The 20,361-nt window shown below is 42.5% G+C and overlaps 1 protein-coding gene across 6 annotated transcripts; it reads right to left on the bottom strand.

Annotated features, from left to right (window-relative positions):
- Window positions 1–9,223: 9,223 nt before the first annotated feature.
- On the bottom strand, window positions 9,224–20,140 carry b4galt3 (UDP-Gal:betaGlcNAc beta 1,4- galactosyltransferase, polypeptide 3). 6 transcript variants are annotated; one of them, XM_066709868.1, is made up of 9 exons: window positions 19,883–20,140; window positions 19,466–19,562; window positions 18,669–18,769; window positions 16,827–17,680; window positions 15,482–15,717; window positions 14,630–14,820; window positions 13,963–14,085; window positions 12,931–13,035; window positions 9,224–12,179 (listed from the first exon to the last, which is right to left on the bottom strand). In XM_066709868.1, exons 4-9 carry the CDS (start codon window positions 17,110–17,112, stop codon window positions 11,738–11,740), a joined length of 1,383 nt encoding a protein of 460 aa, XP_066565965.1. In that variant the 5' UTR covers window positions 17,113–17,680; window positions 18,669–18,769; window positions 19,466–19,562; window positions 19,883–20,140; the 3' UTR covers window positions 9,224–11,737. The 6 variants fall into 6 exon arrangements, with proteins under 6 accessions (XP_066565965.1, XP_066565964.1, XP_066565966.1 ...); XM_066709873.1 differs by lacking the exon at window positions 19,466–19,562 and adding an exon at window positions 12,562–12,608 and having other exon boundaries at window positions 12,049–12,179; XM_066709867.1 differs by lacking the exon at window positions 19,466–19,562.
- Window positions 20,141–20,361: the final 221 nt, after the last annotated feature.

Here is a 20,361-nt window from a genome sequence, read left to right as displayed (position 1 = left end):
TTTCTCTCCCCCAGAGGGTTGAAATCCTTGCAGATCCCACCTCAAATTCAATACAACAAGAGTCCTTAGGTGAGCATACTTTTGTTTTGATGTTTGTGCTATAACATTTTATACTACTTCTAGTAGTGTAAATTATTCAATAGTGTTACTATTGTTATTGACAGTAATAATAGTATTTTACTGCGATCAGTTACCTACAATTATATACTTTGTGCCACCCTTTATGGAATGGTGTTTTTCTTTCTTTTGTGTAATTTGAATCGGTTCTTTTAGGTCTGTAAACAGTTCTGTATACCCATGAGTTCTGTATTTCCATCATCCTTAATAAATGTCTCTAGCTCAATGTTTCCAGTCGAACAACAACAACAATTATAATAATAATAATATTAAGACACTATGACACTTATTCCAGAAGACATGAAAAGAAAGAAGTCAAAAATACCTGAATTACAAACCATGTGTTAATCAGCATTAATGTCTTGTTAATGTCTGAAGTCTAAGAGTCTGAATTTCCAGTTGCAGGCGTTCTCTCCATCAACATGGTTTCCTTGAAGATGGAGATGCCAGTTCTTGGGCGATCATTCCAGTTGGGCATGCTGTATGATGGGCATAGGGATGCCCTTGATCCAGGTAACAATGTGCAACAATTCTGAAAACAGTAAAATGTTTAATTCAAATTGAATTGAATTGACTGTCATGGTCTCCTAGCGCTCCCCCTCTATCCCCACTAGGGGCTGCCATTTCCCTGCCTTCTCCCTGCTCTCATCACTCTCTCTATTAACACTCCGGTCACCCATGTGCACTCCTGTTCTATTCCTCTGTTCCTATTTGCCCTGCACCTATCAAGCCTGGTTCCTGCTTCCCTTTATAAGTTTTGCCAGTCCTTACTGCAATTCCGAGCCCTGTTCCCTCGACCATCGCCCGTGACCACGGCCACGTCTAGCCTCCATTGCCCTGATCTGCCGGTACCTGACCCACACCTGTCCGACCATCCTGCAATCCAGCACTACATTTGGGTCCCCTGTTCCCGACTCCCCGAGGGAAACGTGACATTGACGTTGCCAGTGAGATATTAACCACAAAATTAAGGATCAAAACTGTGTGTGAATTTAATGCACAAATATGTACCACTTTTAAATACATGCAGGTGTTGTTATTTAACTGATGAAAATAAACACAATGGGGTGGTTTCACAGACACAGTTTAGCACTATTATTATTATTATTATTATTATTATTTCTTTTCAGATGCCCTTACCCAGGGAGACTTACAAAATAAGTGCAAAACAAAGGGCAAAAATACAGTTAAATAAAAGGCATCAATCATTACAAATTAAATTTAAATAAAACATAGCAATTCAAAATATAATACATTTTACAAATTCCAATTTACTATAGTCCACTAGTCCTGGATTACGGGATCAATAACTAGTGCTAATCAGGGACTGTAAATCCTGCTGTATATCTCACAAAGACATGCTTATATGTTGCCTAATGAAGTTAGTTGATATATTAAGTATGGCTACGAAGGTCACTTCCGTGTGGTTAGTGATTGAAGTTCATGTTTTATTTAATTTTTTCTTACAAATTAATATATAAAAATAAAATACAAATAAAACATCTGAATGTTCTATTCCTCAGAGATTCAACAGATATTAATTTGGATCTTTTGGTTAGAATACAGATCCCTCTTCTTTATGGTAGTGTAATTTAAAGTCCTTTCCAAATACACGTGGCTTTAATTTAATTCGTCAGTTTTCCAGTACTTGCAAAAGTCACAGTTCAGTGTCATTAGGTAATGTCTTATCATTCTCAATCAGTTTTTAATGACATCTGTCGAATAAAAAAAAATACGGCCCTAAAAATATAAGTGACATTACTTCTTAGCAGTAGCAGCTCATGGCTATTAATACTGGTGGGGCGGTCCCTGAATCGCTAACCATGCGCACTTTTGAAATTGTTATTTGAATAATGACATGAATCTAAATGGAAATCAGGCAAGCAGAGAGTCACCTGTTACTGAATTGTAGGTTATATGAGAATAGTAAATAGCCTTCTGAGACCATTGCAACTAGTTACACATACTTTAAAGATGGATTTCCTTTATCCTATTACAAGTGTCCTTGGCAAAAAAGGCACGTGATAAACTAATGTCTAAAAATAGCCTACGGCATTTTAGATTATTTTCACAACAATGAGAAGCATGACAGTTTTGAAATTGACAAGAAATAGGAAAAGCCTTTAAGGAGGATGCGTCCCCTTTTCAGTTTATTCTTGTGTTTCGTGTTTCTCAGTCCATTCTGAAGTTTCAAATCTCTCACCCCTGCGTTCATCCATTATCTCCTGCTAACGATGACCGGGACAATATGCAGGGGAAACACAATACAGAGCCCAGTTTTCTTATCTTACCATGCACCTGAAAATGTCCTGTTGTACACTTTCCCCTTGTCCTTGGTTTGTAGAATAATATATGAATGTCTGGTCTGTTGAGGCCAAGCTATTTAATGGCCAAATTGTCATGTAGTTGTCACATGTTTTTGTTTTTGCACAATATTGCACAATAGCTGGATTGAGACCGAATCGGTGAAATAGTGATTTTAACTCTGAAATATCGACCCTTGTTGTCTTACTTGATTAATTGATTGTACAGAAACTGGGTAATATTTATTAAACTTTAGTAATTTATGATGTATTGATGTGGATAATGTGTTCATGAGAAATAACTGTTTTTGAGTGGATTAATTTTTTGGTGGAGACACTTCTGCTGGTGGTCTTTATTTTGACAATCATTGAAAGTAGGGCTCCAGAATGCAATAAAGCTATCAATAAAGGTACACAATCTATGATTTCAGGGAGGCTATTTGCAAGGAATCAAAATCTAAAAATGCCTAATCACGTTTGGACTTTGTTTAAATCACAGTGGTAAAATTTTGTGACCAATGAGTCCCACTGTTGCATATTTGCAACGTTCTTTCGTTGGAAATCATTATTTAAATCAATGCTTGGGTTTCTGAGGGTTAATAAGCATCATAAAAATAATCTTCCCTCATTCCCACAGGTTCCAATTTTTGGGTCCAGGAGACCATAGAGAGAGCCTCACAAACACAGACAATGAATACCACGGAGTTCTCCGTCCTCGAGTCCGACTCCATCCAAGAGAAAGCTTCTGTGCTGAATACAGGCCTTCAGCTCAAGGCAAGCCTGCTAAGTGGATTGATTGATACCAAAGGGGCTGCAACTTATTTCCATGAGAGAAGGAAATCCCATAAACAAATTCGTCTGACTCTGCAGTACCGTGCCACCAGCAAAATCGTTCAGTTGAGGGTCAGTGAAATGGGAGGGGGCACTGCCTCTTACCAGACTGGGGCAGAGAAACTAACAGCAACCCATGTGACCACAGCTTTGCAGTACGGTGCCGATGCGTATTTTGTGTTTGACCTGTGTGGCTCAGAGGATGACCGTGAGTGAGTAGATCTGCACGCTCTGATCAAAAAGATACCCTCTCTTTCTGTGGAAGAAAATAGCCTGGCCAAACTGACAGAAGAAAGAAAGCCATCGCCACAAAGTGGAGCTGCACCTATTTTGGGGACTTCTCCCTTCCAAGCAAACCTGTTACGTTCCAAGAGGCCATCACCGCCTACAGGGTTCTTACGGAAGCCCTTGGGCCAAACGGAGAACGTGCAGTGGCTATAAAAGCTTGGTTGTGCCCCTTATCAGAGCTTGGGTTCAAGACTTCCAGAATAGTGCGTAACCTCCCAGTGAACTTCATTGAACAATATCAAACCACTTTGGAAGAGGTTAATGGCATTGAAATACGATGCAGCGACATGATGAATGATCAGGTTCCAAAACAGTTTCCTGAGTTACAGAAAAAGGTGGAGAAGTTGACACGGATGTACCACCAGTACAAATCAACCTTTCAGGACAAAATACGCAAGCTGCTGCCAGCTGTCCGTGGAGGAGAACAGGAGGAGGATACACTCATGGACATTCTGCGACTTAATGAAAGTTCCCCCTTCAATGTGAAGACCGCATCGAAATGGCTGGACCTAAAAGACCGAGAGATCACCCTGGTCCGGTCCTACCTTTCCAAATTTAAGGGTATAAAAGTAGCCTTTTCTGTAAGTCAACTGGACGATGCTGTGCTGAACCCCGATGTTGAAAACGTAGTGTGCTTCATGTTTACCTCCCTGCATCAGCCGGAGCCCTACCTCTCAGACCTGTACAACTATCTGAACTCAGACGCCCACAAGAGCAATCCCACAACCACCGGGGATCTCCAGCAGTACAACCTGAGAGAGCCCAAACAATGGATATGCTCCAAGTCAATGCAGAAAATGAGACTGCTTGCAAAGTTTTTTATGGAGCTAGTGAGTATCCAAGCTAATAATGAACAAACAAGGTTTTTTGTAGCATCCAAGTATGATGAGCAACTTCCTGGGGCAGGTATCCTTCTGTTCGAAGATGGACTGTTGGAAGGCACATATCTTGACCTGCCACCAACACCTGATGCTCCAGAAGTTTGCAAGACCACCCACAGCAGTGTGGTGATAAAGGCCCAGTCACCTGAAAAGACTCAAGTGGTGAAATTTGGAGTTGAACTCAAAGCTAATGAGGACAGCTGCTGGAAACAATTTCTGTTCCTTGATGAAGAAAGCCAGATCATTATACCAGATTTACAACCCTATACTGAGTACCAGTTTAGAAACTTCACAGAAGGTAAACTGGGATATATGGTAAAGAGCAAAACAAGTGCCACTGTCAGGACACTCCCTACAAGCCCACCTTCGGCCCCTGAAATAGTGCAGGTAACAACAACCACCATAACCATAGCCTGGATGAACCCAGCTGTCATAGGGGAAGGCATCATTCTCAGGGGGTACAAGATCGAATACAAAGAGAGAAAAGATGAAAATGATACAGATAAATGGTCTGAAAAACTTACAAGGAAAGAAGAATACACATACAAGCTTGAAGGGTTAACGCCAAACACATCCTACGTCATCCGCATTTCCTGTGACTGCGGAGATTTCGGTCAGAGTGCTGCAAGTGGTGTGACATCTGCAGAGACACTGGTAAAGAAGATAGCACAGGAGATCATTGAAAAAAAAACTCAGAATTGTGTAGAAAAAGGAACTCCTAGCATTTACAAGCTGAACTTAGTTAAGCAAGTTATTGACCAGCGTGGATTTTTTCAGAAATGTACATTCGGAAAGTACGATCGACAGAGAAAAAACAAAACCATTATGGTGCTTGGAGCCACCGGGTCGGGGAAAACCACACTCATAAACGGGATGATCAACTATATCTTGGGTGTAGAATGGGAGGACAGCTTCCGCTTCAAGCTAATCCTGGAAGAGACGCAACAAACCCAAGCCGAAAGCCAGACATCTGAAATAACAGCGTATGAGATCCATTACCAACGCGGATTCAGTGTTCCTTACTCGCTCACTATTGTGGACACGCCAGGGTTTGGTGACACCAAGGGGATCGAGCGAGATAAGCAGATCATCGAGCAGATCCGGGAATTTTTCTCCAACCCAAATGGCGCCACTCACATCGACGTTGTTTGCTTTATAGTCCAGGCAGCACTGGCTCGCCTGACACCCACCCAGAAATACATCTTTGATTCCATCCTTTCTATTTTCGGCAAGGACATCAGTGACAACATCCAGCTCCTGGTGACTTTTGCAGATGCCCAGCCCCCTCCGGTGTTAGAGGCCATCAATGCTTCCGAGGTGCCTTGTGCCAAAAACAGCAGTGGCACACCTTTTAAATTCAATAACTCGGCTTTATTCGCATGCAACAAAGGATCCACAGTGACCGAAGACCAGTCCACAGATGACAACTTTAATAAGATGTTCTGGAGAATGGGCATCAACAGTATGAAGATGTTCTTTGAAGACTTGGAGAGAATGGAGACCAAAAGTTTGCAGCTGACCAAGGAGGTGCTGGCTGAAAGAAAGGCACAAGAAACAACAGTCGAAGGACTTCAGCCAATAATCAAAGCAGGATTGCATAAGCTTGATGAAATTCTAGCAACAAAACAGGCCATGCAACAACACCAAAACTGTATTGAAGCCAACAAAGACTTTGAGTATGAAGTGGATGTCACTGTGCCAGTGAAGACAGATATCACCGGCAGCTTCATCACCAATTGTGTATATATATATATATATATATATATATATATATATATATATATATATATACACACATACTTTCTTACCTGAAAATCCGTGTTTTGGTTGAAAAATTCACAGTGTTGCTAACAGACATGCCACTTCTCATGTGAGCTCGAAAAGGAAATGGGAGTCTATGATATTGATTAGATAATCGCAGCTCTTTTCTGATTGGTCAAACTGACAGTGTAACAACTAACCCAGTGTTACAACACTACACAGTCTCCCCTAAATATATATTCGTGTCTTTTACTAATTTTGCTAAACGTCACAATTTGGATAGCTAGAGATGTTCTTTGAAGCAGAATAGACATATAAGGCTCAGTATAAAGTGAAGAGAAGCATGCACGGTAACACAAAGACTTACCGTGAACTGCGCAAAAGCCTCACTCATCGACGTGTCTTTGTGTCTGAAACACTTCTCATGTTCAGCCTGTCCGAGAGCATGGCGTTCAGATGAACTTTGTTCTTCTCTTGCGGTTCAGTGTTTAATACCTACACCACTTCCTGATAATGCCCTGCCTGTGCTTAACAGCTCCTATAACACTGTAAGGTTGCTAGAAAAGACAAATCCGGTGAAAATGATCAACAGAGAATATTTTTCATTCAGGAGTTATGGGACGTATTTTACTTTCAATGTCACTAAGAACTCTAGGAGGATACATTTTGGTCTTATTCCGTTATTTTTCAGTTACTTTTTCTTTTTCTCTACGCTTTGTGCAAAGTAAAGGCAGAGCTGGTTGCAAATGGGTTAGACCGAGGTCAAATCAGCAAATAGACCAGGGAAGGCGAACCTTTTTTGGCTGGAGTGCCCAAAGTCTGGTTTGTATACTTTGCTAAGTGCCAAAGGGTGCCAATGATAAATTAGGGATATAAAAGTTTATAGAGAGCTTAAAAGCATTTAACTAATATATATATACACTCACCTAAAGGATTATTAGGAACACCATACTAATACTGTGTTTGACCCCCTTTCGCCTTCAGAACTGCCTTAATTCTACGTGGCATTGATTCAACAAGGTGCTGAAAGCATTCTTTAGAAATGTTGGCCCATATTGATAGGATAGCATCTTGCAGTTGATGGAGATTTGTGGGATGCACATCCAGGGCACGAAGCTCCCGTTCCACCACATCCCAAAGATGCTCTATTGGGTTGAGATCTGGTGACTGTGGGGGCCAGTTTAGTACAGTGAACTCATTGTCATGTTCAAGAAACCAATTTGAAATGATTCGACCTTTGTGACATGGTGCATTATCCTGCTGGAAGTAGCCATCAGAGGATGGGTACATGGTGGTCATAAAGGGATGGACATGGTCAGAAACAATGCTCAGGTAGGCCGTGGCATTTAAACGATGCCCAATTGGCACTAAGGGGCCTAAAGTATGCCAAGAAAACATCCCCCACACCATTACACCACCACCACCAGCCTGCACAGTGGTAACAAGGCATGATGGATCCATGTTCTCATTCTGTTTACGTCAAATTCTGACTCTACCATCTGAATGTCTCAACAGAAATCGAGACTCATCAGACCAGGCAACATTTTTCCAGTCTTCAACTGTCCAATTCTGGTGAGCTTGTGCAAATTGTAGCCTCTTTTTCCTATTTGTAGTGGAGATGAGTGGTACCCGGTGGGGTCTTCTGCTGTTGTAGCCCATCCGCCTCAAGGTTGTACGTGTTGTGGCTTCACAAATGCTTTGCTGCATACCTCGGTTGTAACGAGTGGTTATTTCAGTCAAAGTTGCTCTTCTATCAGCTTGAATCAGTCGGCCCATTCTCCTCTGACCTCTAGCATCAACAAGGCATTTTCGCCCACAGGACTGCCGCATACTGGATGTTTTTCCCTTTTCACACCATTCTTTGTAAACCCTAGAAATGGTTGTGCGTGAAAATCCCAGTAACTGAGCAGATTGTGAAATACTCAGACCGGCCCGTCTGGCACCAACAACCATGCCACGCTCAAAATTGCTTAAATCACCTTTCTTTCCCATTCAGACATTCAGTTTGGAGTTCAGGAGATTGTCTTGACCAGGACCACACCCCTAAATGCATTGAAGCAACTGCCATGTGATTGGTTGGTTAGATAATTGCATTAATGAGAAATTGAACAGGTGTTCCTAATAATCCTTTAGCGACACCTGGCAGATGAAATTCAATGTGGACAAGTGCTAAGTTATTACATGCAGGTAACAAAAATGTCCACTATAATTACACTATGGGAGGAATAGAACTAGATGAAGTTACACTTGAGAAAGACGTAGGAGTCTATGTGGACTCCTCACTTTCTCCATCCAATGTGTGGAAGCATTAAAAAAGGCAAACAGAGTGTTAGGGTATATTGTCAGAAGTGTAGAATTGAGAACAAGGGCAGTAATGTTCAGACTGTACAATGCACTAGTTAGAGCTCATCTGGATACTGTACACAGTTCTGGGCTCCACACCTCAAGAAAGATATCACTGCTCTAGAGGCAGTTCAGAGGAGAGCAACCAGACTTATTCCAGGTCTGAAGGGAATGTCCTACCGAGAGACTGAGGAACTGAACCTTTTCACCCTGGAACAGAGGAGACTACGTGGGGACTTGATCCAAGTCTTCAAAATCATGAAAGGCATCGACCGCATCAAACCAGAGGAGCTTTTCCAGATCAGCAGGGACACACGCACCTAGGGACACAAAATGGAAACTGGGCTTCAAGGCATTCAGGAAAGAAAGCAGGAGACACTTCTTCACGCAGAGAGGCGTCACAATCTGAACAAACTCCCCAGCAATGTGGTTGAAGCAACAATTTGGGAACATTCAAAAATAGACTGGATAGGATCCTTGGATCACTAATTTATTAATGGACACCAAATGAGCACAATGGTGTGAATGGCCTCGTCTCGAGTGTAAACTTCCTTATGTTCTAATAGAGAAATACAGTTTAAAATGCAATACTTGTTTGAACTACGACAACTATGGCACTTCAGTTGATAACAGGTAGGCTACATGCTTGTGGCAACCTTGGGGGGTGGGGGGAGAAAAATAAAGTAAACTCATCATAAACACCTTTAAATATGATTTATTAATAACATATACATCTTTCAGTGCACATCAGAGATATATTCCAGATAAAAACGATCTTGTTCTCACACTCCAGAGATGAGTGCCATCGCAGCCCGTCCCATGTAGTTGATACAAAACTAGGTATTTCATTAAATATAGAGATTTCACAAACAAACACAGCTACACAATCACTCCCTAGCAATTTCATCTTCTCAATTGCTTTTTTTTGGGTGGGGGGGGACCTGCTATTTGTTTTCCTTCGCCATTGCCACTTTGATTCAGGCCAATTCACTAGTGGTACACAGAAGGTGATAAAGATATGTTTCTGTACCTCTCCAACTGTGCGTTCTGTATCTCCGTTTGCCATCGTCATGAACTGTGCCATGTCATCTTAACCCAGCACCGACCGGATTGTTTGATCGTGGTGCTCCAGTGGTTCTCTCATTACGTCCAATCATAAATCCTTCATCTTGGTCAACATCCATGCAGCATTGTACAGCAAGGAGCACTTGCACTTTTCAAAATGCGATATCTGATGCGCAGCATTAACCTAACAACTTTCAAAGGCCTGCTCATGGCATGGATTACTAATTTGAACGAATGAGGTTGAATTTAGAATATATAAATTGCATTATTATTATTATTATTATATTATCAACATGTATGCAGAGTAATTGCATAGCGAGCGCATATCAAGATCTTAACAGTCAACAACAGACTCCATTGGAAAGCGACAGACTGCGAATCTACCAAGCACACTCAGCCTCGCCAGCACAACGCCTGGAGTCACACTGCAGGGGAAACAGGACAGAACTAAGAATGAGGAAACTGCAGGAGAGCGATCGATTCTATTAAGAGGCACCTAGAGCTTTAGCAAGTTTTTCTTTTTTTGAACAGATTCTTACAAAACAATGAATTTGTAGTGCAGAACAAGAAAACAAAAAGATACAACAAACCATATCAAGAAAAATATAACACAATCCAGTCTCCCGTTTAATACAAGTATAATTTCTCAATATCCTAGCACGCTAAAACAAGTGCTGTCAAACTGTGGATGGTAGGAGTCGGATTAATTAATGATCAAATACTATCACATCTTCCACGTCTGGAAATCTGACAGTCGAAGGCAATCGTGTTCTGATGCTTTAGAATGAAGAGGGATGCAACACGTTGGAAAGGTGACTTGCAGTTTAAAAAACGTTTGGTTAAAGCATTGTTCAGCCTGTCAAAAGGGACATCAGTCAGGTGAGGCTGAATTGCAAAACTTCAAAGCAATCAGCTATTACAGACTTAGATTGCCAACACTACAACTATCCAGGGGTATCGAACTTCAGTCCCGGGGATGCGAGATCTTCCGAAATTGGTTCCACTTGCTTGACTTCACACTGATCTTTCAGAAGACTATGGTAAAACTGAGAGTACTAGTCATATTACAGATGTGCATCAATGTCTTCTTATGAGGCAGGTTATGATTTTCGTTAGCGTGCAGGCAGATACCTGCGGGAAGCAGCTTGACCCGGGTCCATCTCAGGAAGTGGGTTAACCGGCACCGACCCGGGTCGAGCGAGATGCACAATGAACTTCCATCAGAGACCGCTGCTCTAACCTGCTAACAGAAACTGTAGTGCGATAGCCCACATCCGACCCACTTGACACCGAGTGCAGGTTGGTAGAGGATGCTAGCGTGAAAGAGAACAGTAGGTGTGCCGTGCAACAACAAACCCTCTACAGTAGTTTCGTAGCTGGTGATGTGTCAACTAGGGAATGGTGGACATTTTCCAATGTAACAAAAGCACAGTTAGAATAAGTGCACGAAATACAACGTCCTGTCAATCTCCAAGCATTAAGTTTGATGCATTCGCAATGGTCTGAAACAGGCGATTGTTTAATAAACCTTAAAAAAAAAAAAGTCTGATTGTCAGTATGATTCGTTATGGGATATACATAGATAAGGAAACCGTTTTGCATATCCCATTAATAACTGCTCTGCTTTCTGTTTTCTAACAATTTTTACAACAAAATGGATTGCAATTTTTCTTTGTTGTTAGTTTGTTGATTATCGTGTCTATACACAAATGACTAAATGTCAATAGAAATTTAAATTAATGGCAATGTTTCACAACAACAATAACAAAACAAAAAAAACTAGAAAGGGCGACTCCCTCCATTGTCACAGTTCACCTCATGAAAGTCGAACGCAGTCACACCAGCGCACGCACAAGCATACGGCACAGCAGATTCAACTGAAAGAAACAGCCTCCCGCATCTGCAAACCCAGCAAGAGATCGGCGAGGGTGTCCCAACGAAAAGAGAGAGAGAGAGAAAATGACAACACAAAAGGCACAGAAACAAGGAGGGGAATCGTAGTGTACAGCATTTTTCACTTTCGTTTCGGCAAATCGGCAGGTTCCCAGAGAATGATCTGTGTGCAGAACCAGCGACGACTTGGCGAACGGGCAACAGTGGCTGAGGACAGTCTGTGGCCAATGGCAGCGGTGGGGGGCGTGTCCTCCTTTATGTCACCTGAGCCGACACATTCTTAACCCCGCCTTCCTGTGCCGGTACCCCGAACGAGTGATTGCCGAGCCTGCCCGGTAAAGCCACACCTCGGGTCTCATTGGCCTTCCGGACCCCACCGTCTTGATGACTACCCCCTTGCCCTTCCGATACAGATCCACCCCTTTCCCTTCCAAGCCCACCTGCCGCGTCTTTCTTGGCCTTTTGGGTTTTCTGTAGGTCGGTGGATCCGGGCGCCTTGGGGGGCGTCTGCTTTTTTTGCGAGCCTTCGGGAGATTTGTAGGGCGGGTGGGTCTTCTGTGGTTTCCGGGGGTCTTCGCCTATGTGGACCGACAGGTTGGTATAGAGCGGCTCCAGCTCCTTGGACAAGAGCTCGTAAGTCAGAGAGTTCAGGCCGTCAGACTTCCAGTTACTCCTGGTTCGTATCAGCAAGTCAAATCTTGAGCAGAGAGACAGGAGAGAAGAATAAACTGCACTGTCAGCAACTAACCCCCCCAACCCCATCACATTTAATAACATGGGAACTGAAAAAGATGCTTTAACAAGATTTGAAAATGTTGCGGTGGCAAAGGGAAGGATAGTGCATTAAAAGGTCTTGGCACGACTGATGTACTTGTTCCGATTGCATCCATATGGAAATGACTGAATATTAGGATAAGTTATTACAGTTTTGTACAGGTTTATATAAGTGTTAATCAATGTATGGTGTTCTTTAATAAAAATAGGTTTAATTAGGAGGACTGATCAACAACCGGTTAATCATGTTAAAACATTAAAGCGTTTTTTGTTTTGGTTGTTTTCTTTAAATAGATTGAAGGTACCTGTGTGTCAGAAGTCTTGACAAAGATCTGAGTTTGAAACGTCGGGGCTGGAAATGAATACAAGTTTTGTGTGAACAGCAGTATGTGTTGTGCAGAGAAGGGAAATCTGTACTTCTCTCAAAGTACTGCCACGTGGAATTCTGAAAATCTGCTGAATCATTAGAACTCTTCAATCTCAGAGGCAGCTAAACATTGAAACATTGCACAACAGCATCTATAGAAAACAAATCCTCGACAATCACCGTCTCAGATACAGATACAAGTTTCAGATTAAACATTATCCTTTTCCCCCCCATCTGACATAATGAAACATACGGCCTTGTATTTGAGAAGCCAGGCAAGTTAACAAGCAGAAGTCTGTAGTGTTACCTGCGTGGGTTCTCCTCATTCCCCCGGTCTCCCCTGTGCTTGATCATCTTATAGTGGCCCACTGCCACAGAGGGGCGCGTGATCTTCATTCCAGACAATCGCACTCTGTAGGACAACCAGACACCATACGTACTGAGATGCAGTAGTCTCCAGTTGTATTCCTACATTGTACTAAACTTATATTTAGGTTCGCTACTCTGCGAGGGTTAAAATCAAAAATGGATCTGTTCAATACACACAAATCAGGTTTAGACTACCAAAAGGACGTGGTGAGGATTCCGTACTACAAACTAGATCTCTAATCTAAGGAGAACTAAACGAAAGCACTACTGGTCTGGTTAGACAACTTACCTGCCCCTCAAACACTGATCTCCCAGATGATGGCAGTGAGTTTTGAGAGAATGGTGGGAAAAATGAAGACAGAGTAATAAAAGCAACCAAAGATGGATTCTAGTGGACTTCGACAAGATGAATGGAAAATAGAATGGAAAGAATAAATGAACTGCAACAAATATGGGATGGCCATTCAAGAGGTGCTTTTCAATTGACTGTTCCTTCAGGGTACGTCACAAATCCATGCTTGCTTTCATTAAGTGTTACTTGTCCTATAATTGATGCACTCTCAGCCAGCTAATATAAACGGAGCTTCCCACCCTCAAATAAATACACAATATATTTCTCACCAATAACACACCTACCCTGAAGTTTGGCTTGTATTTGCTACCATTCACATTTAAAGAAAACAGTATGTTGGCCTGTTCTGGGGTAAGGGTTCAGATTTTGAGTCATCAAAAATGCAGCAATAACCCAATATCATTTAATAAAGTGCAGATTTGTATTACTGCTTTCAAATTCAAAGTTGAGACACTGAACCATGGTATATAGATCACATGACTGTGACATATGACATAGAATCTGCACTGATCTCTGGGAAAACAGTGCAATTGTCAATCAAGGAACTACAAAAATATTGAGAGATCAGTAATTGTTGAACACTCAGAGATCAGAGCGATCTCTTTTTCTCTCTCTTACCTAGCAGCAATGTCATCGTCCTCCCCCCCCCAGCCCCAGTACTGGTTGGGAAAGCCATTCATCTTCATGTACTGGTCAGGAGTCAGGGCCGACACACCCCCGAAATACTGGGGATAAGGCAATCTGAAGGGATACGAGGATCAGACACAGACACGGCTTAATGTCATTAGAGCATGGGGAGGCCTCAAGATGTCAAATGCTTCTGAAGTAAGGGGCTTAACCTACAGAGGTAGGTTGAAAGTGTTCTGCTGCATCAAACAGTTAAAATACAGCAAAAGTTTAGGTTTTAAATTTAGGAAGAAGCTCTCCAAACACATAGCTGTGGAGGACTCTGTGGGTTCCTTCTAGAAACAACATTTTATCAGCTCCAAAATCCGACCAAAGCGGGAAAACAGCCGCCTGCAGAACTCGTTCGCAATCAGTTTTGAGCTTAAATATTTTAAGTCCTTGAATCAATACGTTATCAGCATGGAACCAAATGAGGTGGATGGACCAACAAGTCTCTTCTTATTCATAGTATCTGTATATGTTCTTATAAACTGACTGATATACAGTATATGCAGTATAATCAACCTTGGCTGTAGGTCTTTTTTTTCCGTCTCTATGTGGATCTAAAAATTCCCCCATCCCACCCTGCCAAGTGAGGAGCCCCAGAGACACATGGTACCTGTATCTGAACTTGTCCATGGCCACAGAGACATGCTTGGGCGACTTGGGGTCACACACATATAGGTTGTGGTCGTTCTCGGGCAGCAGATCCACATCATGCAGAAACAGACACTGCCACTCCCCGTCTTTCAGAGCCTCCTTCACCCCCACATTGAGCAGCTTGGCCCGGTTAAAGGTAGAGTTTCCCATCTGAGAGAGAGAGAGAGAGAATGCAAGAGAGTAAGGCCTAGACCAAATGAAAACCATATTTCAACCTCACAGACCTCACGTATTTCTGTATTAGTAGTAGAAAGTGGCTTCTGACAACTGAGGAAAGAAAGTACAAGCTTGTAATTGACAAATGGCAGATATGGCTCTTTTGATGGAGTCCAGGCCATAGGTGTGGGGCATGAAGGTAGGACCTTTTTCCATACACTTGTCCATCCCTGGTCCTGTAATACTTCCACATCTTCCAGTTTTTGTTTCAACTGACCTTTGACCTCCAAACCGCTGACTGGCAGCTGGGCCACAGTTTCCTGCTTGCATTAACACTGTGTAAAAGACACGGATGTCTCTCTGCCGATTCCGCATAATATCAGAAGAGTGTGAGCTTTAACAATTAATGTATTTAATGGAACAGCTAACTATTTGAAGGTGGTCATATTTATAAAACGAACTCCACTATCAGACTAACAATGTTGTTAACTAGTCTGAATCACTACTGAAAGTTTGTACAGCGAAGAACAGCAATCGGCTACATTTGGAAGATTGTGTGTGGTTTTTTTCTGCTGCCCAACCACAGAGCATTCCTGTGGAGAACCCCCCCAGAACCAGTGATTAGGACCCCCAGCATAGAACATCTAGGGCCAACCTGGTGCACGATGTAGATGCCATAGTGGAGCTGTTGCCTCTGCAGGAAGGGGTGCAGGTGGTAGAGTAGGGCGCGAAGGTGGGCCTGCCTGTTGCGGTAGGGGATGATGACGGCGGTGTGATGCCTGGGCTCACAATCCGGGGGGAGGTAGCGGCCACCCGGCAGAACCAGGGGGTTGCGATCCCGGATCTGGTCGAGAGAGAAGGACGACGAGAGCAGCACGGCTACAGGTCCCACTGGTGTACAAAGAGAGAGACGGAGAGAGAGGGCGGGTTCAAGAGTGCACCTGTGATACTACAGACTTAAAGACCCCCAGACAAAAGAGAAGGTCTAAAGCGTAGGACTACACTTGGAAGAAATATATCTAGAGAAAAACTTGTCTCTGCAGAGAAGCTTTTGTGGGTACCAAGGTATTTGTACCTCCTACAGAAACATCCCATGAATATATGCTAATAAATATTTGGCCTGAAAAATCTGGTTAAATGCATTTTGAAAATCCAGTGATATTGAATTAAGAATATGAAATGATATATTTCAACATAATCACAATCACAATTCAACCTGTACCTGAAATGTATTTCCATTAATATATGAATAAGACTTTTCAGTATATTTTCAAAATGTCCTTCAATATATGTTCCTGACCATTTATTTATATATATATTGGAATAAACAAATACAGAATGGTATCTTCCGGGCTGCATTAGATCACTTTACAAATCAATTACACCAGAATTGATCTGTTTGGTTACATTTATCTGTTAATTAAAGTGCCCATTCTGAAACTAGTAGATTTTGGCTCTGCTTGCTACATAATAAATATTTTATGAGATATTTTCTCTACGGGTCACTGGCATGGGACTTAATTAAAAAGGTATTTTGAACAAAATGTAGAAAAAAAACCAACAACCTCTTAATCTAATACGGTTCTATCTATTGCTCTCCCTCTGTAATCAGGCTTACCGTTTTATGCCAACTACAATTTCCAGATCTGATTAAAGGTAGACTGCTATTGATTGCACCAGAGCTGGGGGGCAGCGGGCGGTGAATATTTTATTAGCACGAGACGGAGAGCTGTCAGCTTTGTGCTTGTAGCTCAGCCCAGTCTGTCTGCATTTAAAGATGTAAATAATGATTGTTAAACCTTGCCAGTTTCTTAACTGAGTCACCATAGTGGATGAATCAGCAAATTATTTTATTAAACTGATTATATTATTTCCTCCGGAACCGACAAATAAATCTATTCTCTCCTAAGAGCATTGTATATACTGACAAATATATATGCAAGCTTCTCAATGGGAGCCTTTGGTGACCAGGTTTGGGGATCACTGGTTGGGAGACTCACCCAAGAGAGGTGAGGGGTCTGGGCAGTCTTTCAGGTGCTCCCTGCCTGATGCTAACGCCGTGGCCCCAGTGGTCTCCGGGTGGATCAGTGGCGCCCCCAGCTGGCTGAGATTGGTGTAGACGTCGTGAGGTTTGGAATAGTCAAATTCGGGGTCAGCGGAGCGGACGAGGACCGAAACCAGGCCTTTGAACCCCCCCAGAGAGAAGTAAACCACAAAGGCGAACTGGAAACCCACAAGCAGGGCCAGAGTGCAGGGAGAGTCCAGAGAGCGTCCCAGACACAGCATCTTACTGAGATGGAGAGAGGGGGAGAGATAGAGAGAGAGCAGGGAGGACCAAAGGATGGAAGAGTTTCCAGGAGAGTTGGAGAGAAGGTGGGGAAGTGAGAGAGGAGGGAGCAAAGAGTGAAGAGAAGGGAAGTTTTTTGAGTAAGAGGGACAAAGAGTCGAAGAGAGAGAGATCTGGGAAAGGGGGAAGGCAGACAAATGAGAAAGACCGAAAGAAAGTGGCAGAGAGAAAGGGAGAGAGAGTGAAGAGAGAGGGGTGGAGAGAAATGATTGAGAGATTATGAGAAGTGTTGAGGTGGAAAGAAGCCAGGGAGGGGATCTGGGGAAATGGATGGAAAAGTTGGGGTAAGGAAGGATGTGGGGTTGGGGTTGAGCGAGGAAAAGAAAGGCAGGGAAAGGAGAGAAGGTGGGGCGGAGACAGGGAGGAAGGTTATTTAAGAGGTGTGTCTTCACTCAGACAAGCAGCGCATTTCAAACATGCATCTGGGTGAGTCTCTAGAGGGGTGGAGTGGAGCTGGCTTGGTGTGGGTCTGTGTCGAAGGTGACAGACGGGGCTTCTAAACCAGGGCTGGGAATCAAACAAAATCAATATTTATATTCAATGCACATTCTTTTAACCATTTGAATACTTTACAGATATCCCAAACACTCAATTTAGTGAATCCCTTAAACAAATGTGACAAGACCCCTAGTTTCCCTATGGGCCAAACTGCCTACCACAAGAAATTAAATAGATTAGTAATTTGGCTCTAGTTTAACCACACAATGGCTGTACCCTTGCCCAGTAGTATAATGAATGGCTTATGGAATGTATTCACAATTGGCTACAATCCATCCAATAGACTAAATCTAAGCAGGACATAAACCAGATTAAATGATGTGCACTACTAATGAACACTTTGGCTTTCTATCTGTGCAGCATTTCCTTCTGTATTGATTTATTAATGCATCACAAGACCATAAAGACTGACTGCACTGAGTTTCCTTTTAGCAAATGTACTTTTATTTATTTATTAAAAAAACAAAAAAAAAAACACACACACACACACACACTAGCAAAACACCCCTTGAGATTTACCATGTTTACAAGGGAGTCCTGGAGCAAGCAGACGTGTATTAAGTTCAAACACTTTAATTACAAGGACCATATCAAATGTTTAAAATAAACAATACAAATGTGTGAAATGAAAAGAGGGAGTTACTGTACAGTCTCTCATTACATTGATCAAGTGACATGCAGAGGAATCCGCTCCGCCCCCACCGACCCGAACCTTTTTCCTACCAGTGCCACTACACCTCTGCTTATACCCCATTCTTTCACACGGATGCTTAATCCAGGACTGGCTTAGTGGTTTAAAATTAAAATCTTAAAATAAATATGAGTGAATTATCTAATCAAACAATGACAAGTTGAACAGTTAGATACACACCTATTCTGCAGGGTCAACTCGTATAACTGCACTGCACTTAAAATTATGGTTATATGGCAATTGATTAGTATTATTAAAATTACATAATTATTCCAGCTAAAAATAAACCAGTATTTCCATTCTTACCAAGTCAGAGGAAGTCCCAGTAGGGGAGAGGGATGGTCAAGGTCTGCAATACAACAAGCCCTCGCTATGCCTGGCTTCTCCCATCGGGCCCATCCTTACATCTGGAAGCAACACAAGAGTGCAGTTCACACTTCAGTCAGGACAGGGCTCTTGTTTGTGGGAACACAATAATTAAACAGATTTCTCTGATGGGTCCAAGAGGGCCATAACATATAATTACACTCAATTGCACATGGAAAAATTGGTCAAAATATTCTTAGTGTCAGTGATATATACATGTATGCTCAACTGCTCAACACGACTATGTTCTTTACTTTTATTATAATAAAGGATATGTATAGGATACATGTGAAAAATTAAATACATAATCAATAGTCTATATTAAACAATCAATATAGGGTTAAATGAAATAGTCTGTACTGGACAGCCTCCCTTAGTCGGTTTCAATAAAAACATTTGATCGACGACTAGTGAATAATTATGAGTGCACAGATAAAACATTAAGCACAATATCTGCACAGCTACAGACCGACAGGACTGCGCAGCCCCTGCTCGTCAGATCCGCACATTTCAGCAACAGGTTCCAGCCTGTGTTCCTCCTGCGAGCCTCCGCTGAAGTACAGCTGAGGATGCGACATATAAATCAATGTTCTCCAACAGAAAGCTGCTGGTCATGGCGATGAAGTCCCATTTATTACAACTTACTGTATCTATCTGTGAATTAAACGGCAAAACATCACCCAAGTGCAGTCACTCACGCCGGTAAGCTACTGTACCTCCCCAGCGCAAATACACACCAGCTGCGGGCAAACGGGCGATTACTGCGGGAATCAACAACTACAGGTCCAGTGTGTCCAGCCAGAGAGAAATAAAGCAGGTTTCATGTCTGAGAGCCTAATCATGAATGCAAAGACTCCAGTCACTCTACGACAGACATGCATACAGCCACATACGCATTGTTTTGCACATTAGCTTTTTCTGTGCAAAAGGGTTGTTTTCATCAGACAAAATCTCGACTGCTCAGTTGTATCAGGTAGCCCGAGTTTACAAGGACAAACGCACCAAATACGTATGTAATAAAGACGAGACGTATAGTATCTAGGAAACACTCTTAATGTCAGTGTCCTCGATAATTGTATTTCCTCTTTAAAATATCCCGCCTTACTCCTCACAATGTAGCAAAGGAAACTTCAGGGGAACCCGCAGGAACTCACCCTGATCGCCCGCTTCGGTTTCCAACCCGAGACCGAGGCTCCGCAGGCAGGATGCTAGGCCGCAGGTTGTAAAATACTCCACTGGGAAGAAAGGGGGTGTGAAAGCCCGTCGGCCTTCTCATCCGTGATTTAAATATCCTGTAGTTTCACCGGATAAATGACTTGGAAATGAAAGTAAATATTGATGACCACCCCCCCTAACCTGCTCCGCTGCCCCGCTTCACAGACAGTCCGCTCCGAGGAGCGCCATGTTGAGGGGCACAGGGACAAAGTGACGCAACGTGCGGGGCAAAGAGCCAGTATTGTTGGAGATAAGCAGTTCTAGGCAAGAGCCACACACGGACACACCATGTATCACCAGTTGGCACCACTTACCAATTCTTAATTGCTGAAATGAAATGGTATACATACAAATTATTTAAGTTAGTAATTAAACCATTAGTATAGATCTGTGTATTTTCAGTAACATATTGATTTCA

Source organism: Amia ocellicauda, chromosome 7 (assembly GCF_036373705.1).
Source record: "Amia ocellicauda isolate fAmiCal2 chromosome 7, fAmiCal2.hap1, whole genome shotgun sequence".
Taxonomy (NCBI): domain Eukaryota; kingdom Metazoa; phylum Chordata; class Actinopteri; order Amiiformes; family Amiidae; genus Amia; species Amia ocellicauda.
Note: the sequence above shows the minus strand (reverse complement) of the source record. Positions and strands in the feature narration are given on the sequence as shown.

What these genes read in the sequence shown, in the direction of transcription:
- b4galt3 (XM_066709868.1), bottom strand. Translation starts at nt 17,112, where the DNA reads ATGCTGTGTCTGGGACGCTCTCTGGACTCTCCCTGCACTCTGGCCCTG. An exon ending in ATGGACAAGTTCAGATACAG is followed by an intron (nt 14,086 to 14,629) that starts GTACCATGTGTC and finishes GTATCCCTTCAG; the next exon opens with ATTGCCTTATCCCCAGTATT. An exon ending in GACGATGACATTGCTGCTAG is followed by an intron (nt 13,036 to 13,962) that starts GTAAGAGAGAGA and finishes GTTGTCCTACAG; the next exon opens with AGTGCGATTGTCTGGAATGA.